Here is a 19,872-nt window from a genome sequence, read left to right on the forward strand (position 1 = left end):
TCCACAGTGGTTACACCATTCTACACTCCCACCAGTAGTAGAACAGGGTTCATCTTTCCCCACAGCCCCACCAGCATTTGTAATTGGTTGATTTCATGATAGTAGCCATTCTTTCTGGGGTAAGGTGGAATCTCAGCATTATTTTCATTTGCATCTCTCAAATGACCAGTGATATTGAACATTTTTTTCATATTTATTTGCTGTTTCTATTTCTTTGTCTAAGAAATGTTCATTTCAGATATCCATTTTTGGATTGGGTCTTTAAATTTGGGAGGTCTGATTTTTTTTTTAAGTTCTTAGACTATATAATAAATTTGATTTTTTTCCCCCCATTTTGTTTTTTGTTTTTTGGTACTGGGGATTGAACTCTCAGGACCTTATGTTTGTGAGGCAGGCGGCAGCACCGCTGAACTAAATCCCCAGCATATTATATTTTTAAAGAAATAATGACAAGAAAAAGTCTGTACCTGGCCAGTACAAATGCAGTTTAGTTTTTTATTTTGGTTTATTTTGAGTTTTTCTTTTTGATTTTTTTGTTGTTACTGGTTTTGGGATTTTTTTTTGAACATCTTTCAAGCATGGTTGGTTGAATATGTAAATGTAGAACTAGTGGGTACTGAAAGCAGACTATTTTCTTTTCTGCAGTTTTAAAATTGTCTCTCTGTGCAGGGTACCTTCATAGCAGTCCAAGCAGGCTATATTTTGGAGGCACCCACATACACAGGTTAGCCTAGAGGAAAATCATTCTTGCCTTGCCATACTCTCCGAGTACAAGTCAGCCAGACTTCTATGACATATCATCATGGGCCTTCAGAATTCTCCTCGGAGAATAATTTTACTGTGGAGAAAGGATAAGAAGAAAGCAATGTCATCTCCCTGAACCTGTGACTCTTTTTGAATATAAAGAAGGTAGAAGTGGCTAAATAAATGACTCCAGGACCAGATTAGCCACTTTTATTAAAACTCTGAAAGATGAGAATACAGATCCTTATCGTTCCTAGACCTACTTGGGACTGGAACAAAATTACTGGACTACAGTTAAAATTCCATTCAACTTCTGTTTATATACATAAAGCATTAAAAACTTCTAGTGATAGAATTCATAATAGAAGTAAAATCATTGTTCAGATCAAATTTGCATACCTTTTCCTTGTTTAACACTAATTTCCTCTTCAGACTTATCAATCATGCCTTTTTGCTCTTGTTAGTCACTCTACCTAAAACATCCTATCTACCAGATATGAGTTTTATATATTTTGTCTTCCAACAGATTGTTTCTGTTTTAATGTTTAGATTTAGATTTTAGTTTTTTTGTGAGAAATAAATAATATGGGTGTCTAGGTTCAGTCTTTGGTATGTGGATAGCCAATTTTCCCAGCACCACTTGTCAAAGAAGCTTTCCTCCAGTGAAAGTATTTGGCCCCTTTGTCAAAGATCAGTTACCTTAGTGTGCCTGGAGTTGCTTTTGCATCCTCTAATTCCATTTGTCCACAGGGTGTTTGTTTATGTTTTGTTTAGCTTACCCCATGCTGCTTTTATCACTGTAGCTTTGTAGTGTAATGTAAAGTGCAGGATTATGATGGCTCCTGCCTTGCCATTGTTGCCCAGAATTGCTTTTGCTATTTTAGATCTTTTATGGTTCCATATAAATTTTAGGATTGTTTTCTCTGGTTCTGTAGGAAATGTTATTTTGATTAGGATTATACTAAATCTGTATATCAATTTTGGAAGTATGGCCATTTTGACAGTATTGGTTCTGCCCATCCAGGGATATCTTTTCATTTTATGATATATTCTTTGATCTTTTTCAGAGTGTAGTTTTCATTGTAGAGGACTTTTACTTCCTTGGTTAGGTTAATTCCTGAGTATTTAATTTTATTTGATGCTATTGTGAAAGGTATTGTTTCCTTAATTCTCTCAGTTTATTATTCGTGAATAGGAATGCCACTCGTTTTTTAGTGTTTTCTTTGTATTCTGCTCTACTACTCAATTTGGTTATTCTTGGATTCTTTTGGTAGAGTTTTTGGTGTCTTATATATAGAAAATCATATCATCTACAAATAATGATAATTTAACTTCTTCCTTTTCTATCCATTTCCCTTTTGTTTACTTCTTTTGCCAGATTGCTCTGGCTAATGTTTCATGAACTAATGAATGGGATTTATAGCAGACATTCTGGTCCTGTTCTTGATTTTAGAGGAAAAGTTTTCACCTTTTCTCCATTTAATGCTTTTGGCCATTGATGTGTTGTAGATGGCTTTTATCAGATTGAGATAAAGACTGTCTATACCTATTTTCTTCAAGGTTTTTTTTTATCATGAATAAATGGTAGATTTTATCAGATGCTTTTTCAGCATCTTCTGAGAATATTATATGATTTTTGTCCTTGCTTCTGTTTATGTAGTATATTGCATTTATAGATTTGCATATGTTGAACCATCCCTGTATCCCTGGGATGAAACCTAATTGGTTATGATATATGATTTGCATTGTTCTTGATTTTCTAGGACCTTGAGGTGTATGAGTAAGTTATTTGTTTGAGCTCTTTCTGTTTTTCTGACATGGGCATTCACTGCAGTAAATTGCCCTCTTATGACTGTTCTGTTGTGTCCCATAGGTTCTGGTATGTTTTACTGTCATTTTGAATATATGTACCTCATGCTAACCAATTACATGGCTAGAGTGGCATTTTGAATAGACATTTGTTCAAAAGACATAAAAATGGCCAATATACACATGAAAAGCTGCTCAGCATCATTATTCATTAAGTAATGTAAACTAAAACCATGATGATGTACCTCTTCATGCCCATTAGGAAGGCTTCTTTATTTTTTTAAATCATAGTAGTGTTGGTGAAGGTGCAAAAATATTGGAATTTTTCTGCACATTACTGCTAGAAATGTAAAATGGTGTGCTCAGGGAAGAAAACAACATAGTGATTCTTTTAAAAATTGGGCCAGGGATTTAGTTCAGTGGTGCCATGCCTGCCTTAAAAGTGCAAGGTCCTGAATTCAATTGGTACCAGGAAAAAAATTAAATAAAAAAATGGTTAAAATGCTAAATTTTAAAACAGTTAATCTTAATAGCTTCTTAATATTCCCACATATGTATGAAACTTGGTACTTTAAAAAAATCATTACTGCTGTATTTCTGTAAAGTGATAAAATGTGAATATATAACTACAAAATGTACAAGTATTAGATCAAGAGTAATGTAAGTGTTTTCATTTCTTGATTGCCTAGTGCCAAATTAATTTCCAGGAAGATACACTCACTATTTTACTTTTGACAGACCTTTGAGTGGAGATTCAAATCTTAATTTTTATGTAGAAAAACTTACATATATCCATCCATACATCAACCTTTCTCTTTTTAAGATTCAATAGTATTTTGCTCTGTTTACCATGTTTTTTTTTTTTTTAAACTTAGTGGTTCATTGATGGACATTTAAGTTATTAACAAATCTTGGCTGATGAATAAGGCTGCAATATAATATCTTGGCTGATGAATAAGGCTGCATTGAACATGGGAATGAATACAAATGTCATTTTGGCACATTGATTTTATTTCCTTTGGGTATATACCCATACCTAATAATAGGATTGCCAGATCTTGCCCTTTTTTTTGGTACTGGAGATCAAACTCAGGACCTTGCACTTGCAAGGCAGGCATAGTGCCATTGAGTTAAATCCCTGCCCCTTGCCTAATTTTTTTGTTAATTGTTTTTTATTTTGTTTTGTTCTTGGTACTGGGGACGAAGCTCTGGACTTCATGCTTGTGAGGCAGGCAGCACAACCACTGAGCTTAATCCCCAGCCTCCTTGCCTAATTTTTGATACACAATATTGTACTACACATTGTCAAAGGATATGAATATCACTGCATTAAGACAGTTTAATTTTTAATACATAAAAAATGACCCTAAAATAGAAAAACTTTGTTATTTGGGAGAATAAGCTATTTTATAAGTCCTGTTTGCTTTTAACATTAATAACAAATGAATTATTTCTGATTGTTTCCTACTAAAATTTGTAATTTTTCCAGTCCCCAAAATTTACTTCTACAAAATCACATTTAGTTGTTCAGCATATAAGCCTAAGGAATCAATTGTAGTCAGTTCTCATCTCTCTGTTCTAGGAATAGAAAAGTGGTATCTAAACATGGAAATATAGGAGTGGGGTTCTTTTTTTTTTCTTTTAATTTTTTAACACTCAATAGAGAATGGGGTTGTAATTAAAACTGACTTATACACTAAAACAAAACTGTATCAATGTGTTTGAGGTGACATCTATGTAGATGTGTGTTACATGTTTTTTAAAAAGCAGCACATTTCGGCCGGGGATTTACTTCAGTGGTTCTGCTGCCTGCCTTGCAAGCGCAAGGACCTGAGTTTGATCCCTGGTACCAGAAAAAAAAAGGCTTCTAAAAAGCAGCACATTTCATATATGATTTCACTGTAGAGCTTCACAAAGAAACATCAGTCTTCTAAAATTATGTTTATAGATATTGTGCTAAGTCCCAGTATGTACTTATTTGGAAAATTTAAAGGTGCCTTAGGAGATTTAGCATACCATCTTTGTTGAATAATTCCAAAAGACTAGATCACATAATTTTGTATGGAAAGCCATGACAGCATCTTGAAGATAAGTGAAGTTAGTCAAAAGTGGTCCATAGTCCATAGTGGTCTAGAATGATTAACCTTGAAAGTGAGCCAGAAAACAAGGGACAAAATGGAATCTTGTTGTGCATAATGATCACATTATAAATTAATCCTTATTTTTGGGCTTGAGCTTGAAGTTCATTTTTTCTTGAACTTCAGTTTGAAATTCAAATTTTTCTTTGTGCCTTATATTCATTTTCAATAGTAAAAACTCTGTCGACTTAATTTGGATTACTTCTAATTTTAATTTTATGTACTTCATGATTTAGTCAGATATTCTACTTTAATAAGTGCTTACTGGAAGTTTAATATTTTTTGTCTCATCCAGTCAAGCTCAAATGAGTGCCAAGCTTGAAACAGTACATAACAAACAACTTATCTTCCTCAAAGCTACTGTTAACAGAGTTGTCGGAGAGTACATCTTTGCAACAGTTTGTAAGATTGTAGTAGTCCACTCCAAGCATAGACCAAGTATTCAAAACTCTAAAATGTGTAAAAGAATCCTCCTCTTCTGAGTTTTGGCTTGGATTGTTCCTTTCCATTCAGGAAACATGTCTGGTCAGAGTAGAGGAGGCTAACAAGAAGATAATAATAATTTGGTTGGTAACTTCACTTATCTCCAGTATAAAGTAGAACATTTATTATTTGGGAATATCAGTAAGCAGTAAGCCAAAAGAAAGTTTAGGTCTTTAGATGGGATAAAGGATAGATCATTTGTGAGTAGAACTATGTAAACTATATAAAACTATATCAACTATGTAAAATTGATAGTTATCAACTAAGTGAACTTTGCTCACCTTTTGGGTACTTAATTAGGAAATATTACAGTAGAAAGAAAGGAAATAGGGTTTTTAAGAAAAAAGGGGACTGCTAGTCAGATAACAAAGATATTTGCAGCAGGCCTTGTACTTAAGATTTTAAGAGAAACATTTAAGGCTCTGCTTCTGGACAAACATTTTTGAATTTCAAAAGGACTTTTTAAAAAGCATTCTTTTGAGACAAATTTTATGTGGAGGACTACCTCTTAAACACTTCTAAATCAGAGGTCACCTTGTATATTTTAGTACTGTTTTTTATACCCTGCAATCTCTTTGTACAAATTCTCAACATTATTTTATTTAGTTACTTCACGGAAACCAAGGGAAGATGAAAAAGATGGCCAGGCATATAAATTTGTGTCAAGATCAGAAATGGAAGCAGATATTAAAGCTGGAAAGTATTTGGAACATGGGGAATATGAAGGAAATCTCTATGGAACTAAGATTGACTCTATCCTTGAAGTTGTCCAAACTGGACGGACTTGTATTTTGGATGTCAACCCACAAGTGAGCTGCATGGATTCCAGAGATATTTTTAAAATTTTCTTTCCTGATAAGGTTCTGTTCGTGTGTATGTGTGGGGGGAGTGTAAGAATGTTGTTTTTTCAAAGTGGGAAGGTGGCTCTTTTCCTTATCTTTTGGTGATAGAGAACCTTATTTAGCTAGCTAGCTTAAATAAATATTCAGTCAGTCACCAGAGGCTGTATTTATTAGTATTAGTATTTATTTCTTCAAATAATAAATACCTATGTTAGGAAATGCTAAATTTAAAACTCAGTATGGCTATAATCTAAAAGAATAAAATCACTCTCCCATCTCACACACACAATATTCATTTCGTTCTTATAGCCCCTTTCTGTTTCATTCATCCTTTCTTACCCCTCTACACTCAGTCCAACCTCACTTCTCTTCTCAGAGATAAATATAAATATTTGGTATTAGTCATTTCTTATAATTTTAGTGTGCCTTAAAAACAAATGTGTAAAAATTAATGGATTTTTTGTTTTTCATTTTTCTTTTTTTATTGGTACTGGGGATTGAACTCAGGACCTGGCACTTGCAAGTGCTTTTACTTTTTACATAAATGGAAGAGGTTTATACAGATTCTTTAGTTTTTTGATAAACAGTATTTCTTGAAGCTCTTTTCATGTTAGTCACTGAAGAGCTATTTTCTTTCTATGTAACTGCTGCATAATATTTCATAGCATGGTTTTTTCATTTATTCACTCTCCAGCTAATCAGCCCTGAGGTTATTTTTACTTTTTCAGTATTAAGAGATTCTTACAGTAAGAGCTTATGTCATTCATAATAATTTGGGGATCACTAAATTTTATACTTTCTTTTGTTCAAGGAGAACAAAGAGTAGTGAGACTGAGTTTACAGTAAAATAAGTGTATCACTGTTTTAGGAAAACACTACTGCATCAGAAAAGCAGGAGACAGGTAGTAAAATATGTCCTTAATCTTTAGAAATAAGGCAGATAGATTTGATTTATACTAAAAGATAGCAGACTTCAAGTACCAATATTAAATAAATTGGTTTGTAATTATTCTACACAGGCACTGAAGGTGTTGAGGACATCCGAATTCATGCCCTATGTGGTGTTTATTGCTGCTCCAGAGCTAGAGACATTACGCGCCATGCACAAGGCTGTGGTGGATGCAGGAATCACTACCAAGCTTTTGACGGTGAACACTTCTTTTCCATCTAATAATTTTATTTTAGCTAAATTGTTTCTTTTTCCTTTCTTTCGGATATGTTTAATCCTATCTATTCATACTTAGGAAATAAACACACTAAGATATTATAGAAGAAAAAATTTATTCAGCAGGTATTGTTAGAACAGTATTGCTTTTACTTGAGAATCCTTGTTGACTTTTTTTTTTTAGTGTTTATTGGTACATGTTTGCAGTACATAATGATTACATTCATCATGGGGAGTTGGTACATGTACATAACACCTACTGACCCTTTTCCCCCCCCTTTCCTCTCTCCTCCTTTCACTTTATTTTAAACCAAAAGCATAGTTCCCTTTTTAGAAGAATCAGTATTAAAATGTAAATATTAATCCAGCTGTCTCATTTTAATGAGAAAATAGTCCTAAGACCATTAACAAACCTATTCCTCATATAGTTTATTACTGATAGAAGTAGTTGTTGATTTCTGCTACATGCTTTATTTTTCTCCCTCTTTTTTCATATTATAGAAATTTTAAGATCATATGTTCAAAAGAGAGAAGAAATGAACTCTTATGTTCCCACCATCTAGTTTTAGGTTCCCACCACAAGACCAATCTTGTTTCAGTTAGACCTCTCTCCACTTCTTACATAACCTTGAAAAAGCAAACCTTTGATCTTATATTATCCATAAATACCTTAGTATTTATCTTAAAGTACTTTTGAAAACATGCTTGTAGCACTATTAGTGTGCAAAAAATTAAGCAACATTTAATAGTATGCAGTCTATATTTTAATTTCTCTAAGATTTATAATATTTTATAGATGATTTATTTACATCAGGATCCAAATAAGATCAACGCAGTGGATAAGGCTGTAACTCAAGGATAAAGTGTTTGCCTAAAATGCATGAGGCCCTGGGTTCAATCCCTAGGACTGCAAAAAATAAAAAATAGAAAAAAAAGAATGAGTTGAAGATGATCTTAAAGAATGAGATGAAGATTTACTTAATTGGTCATATTGAACTTACTTAATGTCTTTTAAGTCTTTTTTTTCAGCTTGAGTTATAATTGACATAAAATTATCTATACATATCTAAAAGTGTCCAGTTTGGTAAGTTTGGAGTCATGTTTGCACTCGTGAAACTACCCCAACCAAAATAATGAATGACAAGGGGGAAAAAATGAGAACCAAGACTTGTCATGTAGAGGTACAAGATCCCAACAATGAATATAACTGTACTGTATCCCTAAAATGTACCAATAAACTCATTAAAGCTGAAAAAAAAAACAACAAAATAATGAAGGTGTCCATCATCACATTTTTCCCTGTGCTTGTTGGTAGCCACACCAAACCCCACACACACCTCTTCCCACCATATAGCTGATAATATACCTTGAAATCAGATCTTAGTAGTTCACTTAGTTCTTTTTCAAGTTGCTCCATGTCTCTACTTAACATTTTGAATATGTGAAAAAATAGTTACAACTTTTTAATGTCCTCACTGTATATTAATTGTAACATTCTCATCTGCCCCTCCCCCCACACCTTGGTGTTTTTTTTTTTGAGATGGACTCTCACTATGTAGTTCAAGCTATCCTTAAATTCACTATGTAGCCCAGGGTGGCCTCAAACTCACAGAGATCTTCCTGCTTCAGTTTCCAGAGTGCTGGGATTACAAACATGTGCCACCACTCCCGTCTTGAGTCTGCTTTGATTGACTTATTTTTCTCATTTTGGGTCATGCTTTTCTGCTTCTTTGCAACCTTGATAATTTTTTTTTTACAGACATTATGAGTTTTGTTCTGAGGTGCAGTTATTTGGAATAGTTTAATCCTTTCAGGTCTTGCTTTTAAAATTTGTTAGATAAGACCCAAGTAGTTCTCAATCTACAGTCTGTTATTCTACAGTGTTAAAGAAAATGGCCTGTTAGTAATAAGACTTTCTGTTCTAGTGGAATAGGTACTACTACTGGCTCAATATAAATATCTCTAGTCCTGTTGGGTAGTTTTTTCCCACCTTCCACGCCATGCCTACAATAGTTTACCTCTTCCCACCAGGCTTTACCACCCAACATCACATCCAGTTAATAAACCTATCATGGACTAATCCAGTATCACACACCAGTGATCCAGTGAGCTCCCAAAAGCCCCACCTATGATCTCATGAGGCTTTGAGGGAACATCTAGATACAAGCTGTAACAGCCACAAAGGTAAATACAGTAGTACCTCATTTCATGAACTTAGTTCTTGCCACGATTTTGGTTGCAAGTTCTGCAACTAGAATAAATTAAGTTCATGACCCGAGATACCACTGTATTTGAATTGATTCAGGACAGCAAGGCAGACAGGACAGTGCAACTAAAAACACAAAGGACAACTTCAAGGACTACTTCATAAAGTAGAATAAGTAAAAGGGAACATTTTATTACATCCTGAGTTTATGTCAGGTTGTGCCATATTTTATGATAAGGCTAAGCAGTGGGTTCAGATGTTTGCCTGACTTAAAAGTTCCCCAGGTAATTTTTCATCTAATGATTTCTGCAAGTTTTTTTGTTTTGTTTTTTTTTTTGCCTGGATCAGATATTCTTTTTTTTGGAGTGGCAAAGTGGTACTACTCTTAAGTTATCAATCCAATGTCCTTTATATACTATTATTTTCCTCATGAACTAGTTGATTACTGTGAGGTGCAATTCATATAGGAAAGGCATGGCACTTGTCTAATAATGCTCCTTTATGGATCAGTTTTCAAAATAATAGGTTTGTCCTCTCAGAGCCTCCAAGAGAGACAGGTGACCAATGAGGCTTGTTTGTTTTTATGTTTGTGGTGCATGGGTTCTTAAACTTATTTGATAAGCTTTCCTTTATTGGCATTTATTCTTTTTATTGCTGTTCAAACTGTCCTATCTTTGACCAGTAGAAGCTCATTTTAATTAACACTTAAGAACTTTTGGACTCTTTTTTTAATAATGTGTGTGAGAGAAAGAGGAGAGAGAGAGAGAAGGTCTCACTGGATAGTCCATGCTTTCCTTGAACTAGCTAACCAGCTGTGTAGCTCAGGATGATCTTGAACTCATGATCCTCCTACCTCAGCCAAATGTTGAGATTATAAGCTTATGCCACTACACTGCTTTTAAGACCTTTTTTTCCATGAGCTTGATAGTTTTGAATAGCTTTCTTCCAGTCTAGTATGAGAGATGTTCCATGTTCATCTTACACATTTCCAATTGTAGGCCAAGAAGCCCCAACATTTTTCCAAGATGCCCAGGTTCCTTTTAGAGTAAATAGTATTTTAAGACATAATACAAGAAGTGCACATTGTCATATGGTTAATCAATGCTGCTAGCTAGGCCTTTTTACACAGACCTAGGATATATTTCTGTTTGTATGTTTAAATAAAATATAAATTCATACTGCATACTATATTATAAATTCATATTATTTCCCATTCTTTTATATGTCTAATTTTTCTTAGGCTGAGTGTCAGAATTCTCATAAACACTAGACACATTAGATTATCACATAATAGCTCTCTTGCTTTATTCATCGTGTAAATACTGAGAATAAGTATATCAACACTTCCACCAGTGGGTATGATTACTATGAACAGCCCCCCCACAATTCTTTTTATCTTTAGACTATCCTTCTATTTTAAAGTCACTTGTAGTAGTACTTACTTCCCTCTCTGCATATTTAGATCACTTATTTTTGATGTTCAGATTATTCAGCTAGTAGGAGCCTGTTCAGATTGGCTTCTCAATATCTTTAATACAATCCCAGTAGTCTTTGATAATTCTTTGCTTCTTTGTAGAACACATTTCCTGGTCCAGAAATGGAACCAGCCATCCCAACACCTGAATTTTTAGTGAGAAATGATATTTAGAGATAATTTAGTCACTGAGGGTATGCATTCAACTCAGTTGGACATTGTTTCTGGACCTTTCAGTGTTCAGAGAGAGGATATATTTTTCTTTTTAAGAAAATATACATCATTAGTTCAACTTGATAGTTCCAGTGCAAATTTTATATTAGTGTTACTTCAGTATTTTGACCACACATTGCCCTTTTGCCCTCTTAGGCAGAAAGTCTTGGTTCCTGATAATGATTTCTTATTTTAAACCTATATAAATATAAATGAAGTAACACAGATATAATTTCTGAATAGCAGTGTCAATATTAACAATATGACTATTGAAAAGTTTTAAGTTTCAGGCTTTTTTAGTTGCTCTGAGGATATATCCCACTAGATGTCAAATTATTTAGTTTTAAAATCACTGAAATAATTCCTTTCTGTGTGACTAAGCCATCAACTTGAACACAAGTTTATTTCATTTTGTTTTGATTTTTATGTATTATTTTTTCATTTCAATTTTGTCATATAATTATATATAACATTTTCATAATTCCAATGTAAATCTTAAAAAGAAATCTAGCTTTTCTTTATCTTTACCACTCTTTTCCTTCCACCTATATACGTAGCCATTTCTGGTAACTGTTTTTACCATTAGGAAGTATGTCTGTACATACTGTACTTCTTTCATTTCTTATATAAAAGGTAACTTATTATACATAGTAGTTTCCCTGTATTTTTCAAAAGTCAGCATGTTCTAGAGATCACTCTTTGGATTCTCTGTTCCTTTTTCTACCTGTATAGCATACTCCACTTTTATTATAAAGTTTTTTTTAAACTAATCAGATTAATAATAACTGTAAGTAAAACTTGCTTTCAAGATGAACTATGACTGGGCTGGGGATTTGGCTCAGTGGTTCTGCTGGCCTCCCAAGTGCAAGGACCTGAGTTCAATCCCCGGTACCAAAAAAAAAAAAAAAAAAAAAAAAAAAAAAAAATGATGAACTATGACCTGTTCATATATCTATGATCCTGAGTATTTTAGTTGTGCCAAATTTACTTAGAAGTCTCAGTGGAAGTATTAGTAAGTATTTGGGTACTGTGGGCCTAGTGGCTGAACCCACTTCTCTCTCTATACTTTCCCTTAGTGAAACCAGTGACATCCATTATTACGCTGATGATTTATTTGGCCCAGATGTGTCAGTTACTTACATCTCTACTTTGGATGTCTCCCAGACATCTGAAACTTGTCATAAACAAAATAGAATACTTTGTTTTCTCAAAAGTCATGCTCACTCCCTACTACTCAACTCTGTATTTTCTACAGACACCTATTTACTCAAGAAACGTAAGAGCTAGCCTTCATCCATTCATTTTCTTGTTTTTCACATGTAGCCCATCAGCTAATCCTGATGATTTTAACACTAGAGTAAATTTCCAGACTGGTGTCTTTCCTATCTCCTCTGCCACCATCATCATCATCCAGGCAGCAGTTTATTGTGATATGGATCACTACCATCAGTTTTCATTTATGCACTTACATCACATTCCCACTCAAGGTCTTTTAATCTCAGATATACTTGGGCCATTTCCCTCCTCTTGAATTTACACTGCTGCTCTCTGCCTAAAGATGTTCTTTTTCCTACTATATGCTTAACTGTTATTTGCTTATGTCTTTCCAGTTACTCTAAGTAGATCTTTTAAAATCCTTTGTGCCTGGTTTGGTTTTTTTTTTTTAATACTACTTAATAAACTTGCAAATTTTTTATGTTCATTTGTCTTTTATCTGTCTCCCCAACCAGGAAGCAACAGCTCTCTCTCTTATTCATTGTTATGTCTACCAGTTCTGAAACATGGTAGTCACTTTACTAGGAACCCATTAAAAATTTGTAGAGTATAGCCGGAGATTTAGCTCAGTGGTTCCACCGCATGCCTCACGAGGGCAAGGACCAGAGTTCGATCTCTGGTACCAAAAAAAAAAAAAAAAGAAAAATATGTAGAGTATATAAAAATACAGTGAAATTTCAAACACTTGGAATTTATGAAAAGCCTTACTTGCTTTTACTTAGGTTCTCCCTACATCTTTCCAAAAGTGACTAGAACTAGGACTAAAGTGTATGGTGTATATGTTCTGGTGGTGGGTAGACAGCATGTAGTTAGTCTTCAAAACATTCTTTTAAGGTTCTCTGACTTTCTTACAAATAGGTAGAAAATTGGTTTTGAACTTAACAGCCACTAAAGTTGGTTCCATGATTTACATAGGCCATAAAATAAAAATCTTTTGCGATTGGGGGTTGGTTGCACCTGCCTGTTATCCCAGCACTCAGGAGCCTGTGATGCTGAAGGGTTCCAAGTTGAGATTCAGCCTCAGTAGTTTGGCAACTTAAAACCTTTCACAATTAAAAAATAAAAAGAGTAGGTAATATAGCTCAGTATAAAGACTCTGGGTTCAATTCAGCACCATTTTTAAAATTTTTTCAAAAAAGATACAGTTGAGCTAGAAACCAGTCACCTGCAATAATTATTTTAATGCTTTAGATTTACCTAAATGTTATAGGTCTTTTAACTAACAATCTTATCCTAGTAATAACAAAACAGAAGATACAAAATGCTCACAGATTAAAACATGAATATACATGGAAAGACTAAGACATGCACAGATAGTAATGTCTTTTTTAACACTACAGGTTAGATTTTGATGATTACCATCACAATTTAAAAATATCCAATTTACTTGTTTAAGCAAGTAAAAAATGTACATTATCATACAAACATTTTTTCTTTTAAAACTCTTTCCTAGGACTCTGACTTGAAGAAAACAGTGGATGAAAGTGCACGGATTCAGAGAGCATACAACCACTACTTTGATTTGATCATCATAAATGACAATCTAGACAAAGCCTTTGAGAAACTACAAACTGCCATAGAAAAACTGAGGATGGAACCACAGTGGGTCCCAATCAGCTGGGTTTATTGATGATTCAATGAGGTTAATCATTAAAATAAAACTTTTCAAAAGCAATTCAACGAATAAACCTACTGAGAAAATACATGCACAGATAGAAGTTATGTGGTTCCAATCAGCTGGGTTTATTGATGATTCAATGAGTTAATCATTAAAATAAAACTTTTCAAAAGCAATTCAACAAATTTACTGAGAAAATACACGCACAGATAGAAGTTATCTGCCAAATCCAGGCATTTTTATTGTGTACATTAAAATAACAGTACACTATTCTGAATTTTTATATAAATATGGTTGGGAAGGTATATATAATTTATCTTAATTTTTCTAACTTTTTATGGATAATCTTTCTATTCATATTACATAAAGAAATGCGTTGAAGCATTTTGTATATGTTTTGATTTGGTACCCTTGCCTTTTTCATCAAAAGAATTTTCAAATCATTCATTTTAACATGGTCTTACATTTTCACTGTGATAATGAATACTTGAAATAGTTTTATAAAGCTGTCATTTAGTTCAGTATTTAATTAGTAAAGAGTCATTTACTCTTACTAGAAGAAAACAGTAGTATTGGCCTTCCTTCTTAATCACATTTCTTACAGAAGCAGAATTTTAATGTCAGTGCTACAAGTTTTACTACCATCTAAACCTAATATCAAAAATTTGTTCAGTGCCACATTTTTTAATCATAGAGGTATAGGGCTATCCATTCTAGTGTATGCAGAAAGTTTTTTCCCCTTTGTTTCTGTCTTTAATTCAGAAGAGCACTCAATACCTCGCACTCTCTTTCTGAGGTTATTCTTTTTGTTGCAGTGACATGTGATGCTAATTTGATGTGTACAGATTAAGGTTAGGCTGGAAGCAAGGGCATGCAGACTGAGAGAGTGCCTTATCCTGTAAAAACCTTACACTAAGTGACACTTGAAGAAAGTTTTATTTTCACATGTAAAAATTTGAACCTAACAATGTAGAGATTTTTTTTTTTAAGGATATGGTCAGCAAAAGTATCATGGCCTCTACAGATTTCTGTGTTATTTAAAGATGCCTTTAAGTTTATGGTTGGGAGTTTTTGTGAGCAATCAGTGTGCTTTTTGAGCAGTGATATAATTGTTAGGGTATTTGTTCTATTTGTTGAGTGAAAACCAAATTATTTGAGCAACTTATAAAATTTGGAAATGATTGTCAACTGTTTTATATACACATATACATTATATAATATGTATATCATCTACATATATTCAGTGTTCTGTATACTTTACATTTCTGTTAAAATGCACTTTCTGTTTAATAATTGGAGCCCTCCTTTAGGTGCATTGATGTGTAATATACAAATTTCCATATTTACTTCAATGATCTTTAGGATTTTTAGATGGTGTAAATTCTTCCTAAAACATATTCAGAGATACACCTCATCCCTAAACTTAAGTTGATCATATTTTATATTGCTACTGAACTTGTTTCCCCTCACCAGAGCTATCACATGGAATGCCAGCTTAGAAATCTTACAGAGAAGAAAAAAAAATATGATAGTAAGCAGTATTCGCACCTTGTTTTAAACCATTTTCCACAATGAAAGAAAATTGTTGGATTGTTAAAATTTGAAGTCTGTAGGTCTTTAAATGTTTTAATTCTAGAATTTCAAAAGGACCCCACGTTGTTTTTCCTTCTCGTAGAACAGGAAATTATTGACAACATGGATCATATTCTTTTATAACTTTGGAAGATTTCAGATCACATATATTTTACCCAAAATTCTTGGCTTCTCAGATCAATGTGAATCAAAGCACAGCATCAAGGTGATTCCGTGACTTAATGTTTCAACACACTGTAAGTTTCTTAAAATAGCTTTGAGATGATTGTAGTAACAGTTTATCCACAGTATATTTTCACCATCTTGGTAAAACAGAAGTGACTTTCACATATAAGTCTTTAGCCTTATCATGTAACATAAAAATCTTATTATCTGGAATATAGTCTATACTTAATATTCATCATTGACTGTAATTAATGCAGATTAGACTCCTCATAAAATGAAATGATGCAGTTTAGTTCAGTGTAGGTGCAAATGCTGAAGAAAATAAATTTAGGAAAGTTCATTGTATCTCAATGAAGAATCACTGAATTTGAAATCCAAGTTTCATCTGAGTTTGCAGGAACAGCAAGGCTCTGCTGAGTCAAGGATGCCCAGAGGCTCCATCCAAGATTCTTAGGTAATGTGACAAGGAGTATGTACTTCTCTTGTGGCAAAAGGCCAGATAATAGATATTTATAACAATTTTATTGAAAGGAAAATGATTTACAGAGATGTTGAATGGTTGGTAATAAGTAAAATACACATACACATGCATGTGTTTTTGTGAAACATGGGCTGCCATATAAATACAAGGTCTCCTTGTGGACAAATGAGTGTTCACATGCAGCATTCAGGGCATGACTATATAACTAAAGATTATATCTGTATTTTTCATGTTCAAATGTACCAATACCAGTAGAAGTGATGTCCCTAAGTAAGTCATTTATCTGTTACTAGTGGAATATACTTGATGCCCTACAAGTAGGATTTTCATCTTCATTACAACTATGCTTTTATGCAGTCTCCATTTTGTTGATATTTAAATAATACCAAATGTCAAATAACATCAGGGCTATTTTGGCCAACTCTATATAATTGCTGACCATAGCTTTCTAAAATATGTCAGAAACCCAGTATGACTACAGTAATAGTCTACACCATAGACTACAATCTAGTAAATCTAATTCATTTATAAAACCCTGTAAGTTTCCTTTAAAATAGCAAGTTATTAAATTTAGAAAATAACCCAAATTAACAAAACTCTAGTATGACAGTTTATGGCCAAATACTGCTTTGACCCTGATATCTCAATGACTATAAAAAATGATTTTTACTTTTAAAATTCATTAAGATGGCACTTATTTTTATGTATGAGAAAAGTGTCAAGATCCAGTGATTGGAGTTAATTTTAAAGATGGATAGCCATAAAATAAGACAGTTATTTTAAATTGGCAAACTCAAAAGATAAGTTTTGAAAATTGCTCAAAAATAATCTTACATTTTACTTTTATGACTTTTGAAATAATACTCCAGTAAATCACATGCTAGAGAGCCAACAATTTTGTAGTAATGGATCTTTATACTAAATGTGGAAAAGGCAATCCTAAAGTTTTATGTACATAAATAGTTCATTTTTTAAATGTTTGAGTTGCTATATATATGTGTGTATATAAATATACAGCTATGCGTATAATCTGTAACATGCTCCCAAATTACATGAATAATAAAATTATTCACCCTTATGTTATAGCTACTGTTCTGAAATTTTTAATTACTTCCAAGTTTCTAGACATTTTGAAATTGATTGTTTTAAAAGACCTTGGTTCCACCTTGAAGCTGATAACTAACTTCCTTTGTAAAAAAGAATATGAGAAATTAAACTCAGATAATTATCATTCATTATTATAATTTCCTTAAGGAAAAAAGAAACAGTTATGGATGGGACCCTCTTGGGAAATACTTATTCAAATCTCCCAGTGAATTTGTAATATAGTTCAGGAGGCTTACAGATTATTGCAGACACCTTTCTTGTTTCAAGGGATTTGCTTTGAAGATTTATGTAATAACCATGTAATGTATTTTGAGTTCTTGGAGATACTCTCAGTATTTAAATTAGATCACTGAATATCATGCAAGTGACCACTGACAAATTTTTAAGAATACGTTTGACTAATATATCATTTTTTATGTAATTATATGTGATATAGTTGATGAAGATGACAAGTCTATTAAGGTATTTTAACAATTGTATTTTAGTTCTAACTTTTTAAATCATTATATTATTTTTCAAAAAGCATTTACTTCCTTACGTTACCTTTGTTCCTGGAATGAGTTTTGAAAAAAATGAAGAGAATCAAAAATGACTCCTTAAAAAAGGGAGAGTAATGGTGTCTCATTTCTAAGGTAAGAATCATGATTTGCACTACTTCAGCAAAACACTCCAATATTGTCTTTAAAATGTTCTCATGATAAAAGTAATGTGCTATTCCTGGATCGTAATTCTGACTTCTGACCATGTGATTTTTGATAACAGTTTTACTTCCCTTTACCTTTACTATTCCACTTGTTAAATACAACTAAGTTAGTATTTGTCTGCACCTTAAATTGTAAGGAGTAATTTGTGTGATGTGATAAATCTTTACTAGCATACTTTATGAATTAAATGTTTTTCCTTATATTGGAATTAATTATCTTTTAGTTCCTTTAAAGTGTACCTCATTCTAAGGTGATGCACTAGATGGTGAATGCCTTCAGGAATCCTACCTCCAGTTTTGAACAGCCTCAAAAATGAGTTCTGTTCTCTCAATGGTCCGAGCAGGAGGTTCCTTTTGATTTAGATCACCTTCCAAGTCCAAACTCTTACAGTAGCAAATCTTTGGTGGCAACCAGTTCACTGACAAATCAATCAAAATTTAAGCAATCCAGAATTCTACACTAGAACAGACTCTGATCTTTGCCCCTAAAACTACTCTGCTTTATCCTTACTCCTGAAATTTATCACTGCAGCACTCTTGTTTAATCCATATTGTTAACATACATCTATTTATAGGAGGAAACATTCAAGTTTAGATTTGGTTGATAAACTTCAAATACAGATAATGGTTACTACTTTCTCTTTTCTAAGTGCTCCTTGGCCACTGGCTGTTAATGCAGTGGTGTGATAAATCGGACTTTTCTCCACACATAGGTCAGAATGATAATTCTGGTTTTTTCAGTCAGCTTTTGTTTTTTAGTCTCCAGCACAAACTGAATGAACACCTGTAAGTTAAGGTACATGCTGCTTAGAATTGGAAGTTAACCTATTTGCTACTTTAAAAACAGCTATTTTTACCGTAGAATGGGTATCGCTGCTGCAGAAGCTAAAAGGTCTTACTGGTTGATGGGGATAGAATCTTCGGCCTTGCACATACTATGTAATTTACATTGAGCTATCTCCCCAGCCCTTTATTTTAGAAATCGGAAATAGTAGTCTTCATTGCCCTTCAGCCAACAGCAAGCCATGGTAGCAATATATATAAATACTAGAAGCCATACCTAAAATTTGGCTTGCCTCATAGTGATCTGAGAATTTAGAGGAAGCCTAACAAAATAACTTGAAGGAAAAAGCATAGCATTAAAAATTCACCTGCTAAGACCTGAAAGGTATAGCTTAGTGCTAGTGTGTGGTTTGATTGCCCAGCACCCAGAAACAAACCTTATCAGCTATATATTAACATTAAATCACCAGCTATAAACTACTAACATTACTAATGAAAATGTGTGGCTTTCTTCATCTTAAATAGGAAAAGTGGGCAGTAGTGTCAGTAACTTTGCTCTGAAAACATAAAGCTTATTCTGGTAAACACATTCTAAGTCTTTAGTCCTTAGTCTTTTCAAGAAGAACCAGATTTTATGCCTAGATCACTTGTGCCTGGTCTGTACTTGAAATACAAGGGAAACATTTCTTATGGCTAAGTATCCTCTTTTTACACATTCACAACAGGACTGTAATTCATGTCTTGCTGCTCAGTGCCTTGTACCACCCATGGTCCATGGTCTACATGTGACTGTCCCACTGGGGACAGTTAGTAAGAACACTGTTAGTAAAATGACCAATAAAAGTGATTATATCCATTTGTACCAAGTGGTACGAGGTGCCCAATGGGACAGTCATGCATGTACCACTGGTGATTCAAGCTGGCAGGAATGTATTAGAAAGAACTGCTGACTAACTCCTGTTCCTTTAGTAATCCTAATAGCCCTTTTTTTTTTTTTTTTTTTTTTTTTTTTTTTTTTTTTTTGCCCTCTTATCCCTTTGGGAACCACCCACCCACACTCTCTGATAATTTTT

General features: G+C 33.4%; 1 protein-coding gene across 13 annotated transcripts in view; it reads left to right on the top strand.

Moving 5' to 3' along the window:
• The window catches only part of Mpp6 (membrane palmitoylated protein 6), a 93,071-nt gene extending 75,173 nt beyond the window's left edge, over positions 1-17,898 (top strand). For 9 of the 13 annotated variants that reach the window (XM_033757301.1, XM_033757307.1, XM_033757281.1 and 6 more), the window contains 3 exons: positions 5,781-5,983; positions 7,036-7,164; positions 13,803-15,636. In XM_033757301.1, the coding sequence (XP_033613192.1) occupies positions 5,781-5,983; positions 7,036-7,164; positions 13,803-13,979 (509 nt within the window). In that variant the 3' untranslated portion in view covers positions 13,980-15,636. The other 4 variants (XR_004514736.1, XM_033757273.1, XM_033757275.1 and 1 more) reach the window with 4 other exon arrangements.
• Positions 17,899-19,872: the final 1,974 nt, after the last annotated feature.

This window comes from Fukomys damarensis, unplaced genomic scaffold (assembly GCF_012274545.1).
Source record: "Fukomys damarensis isolate Sample0158 unplaced genomic scaffold, DMR_v1.0_HiC HiC_scaffold_4, whole genome shotgun sequence".
NCBI classification, from domain to species: Eukaryota; Metazoa; Chordata; class Mammalia; order Rodentia; family Bathyergidae; genus Fukomys; species Fukomys damarensis.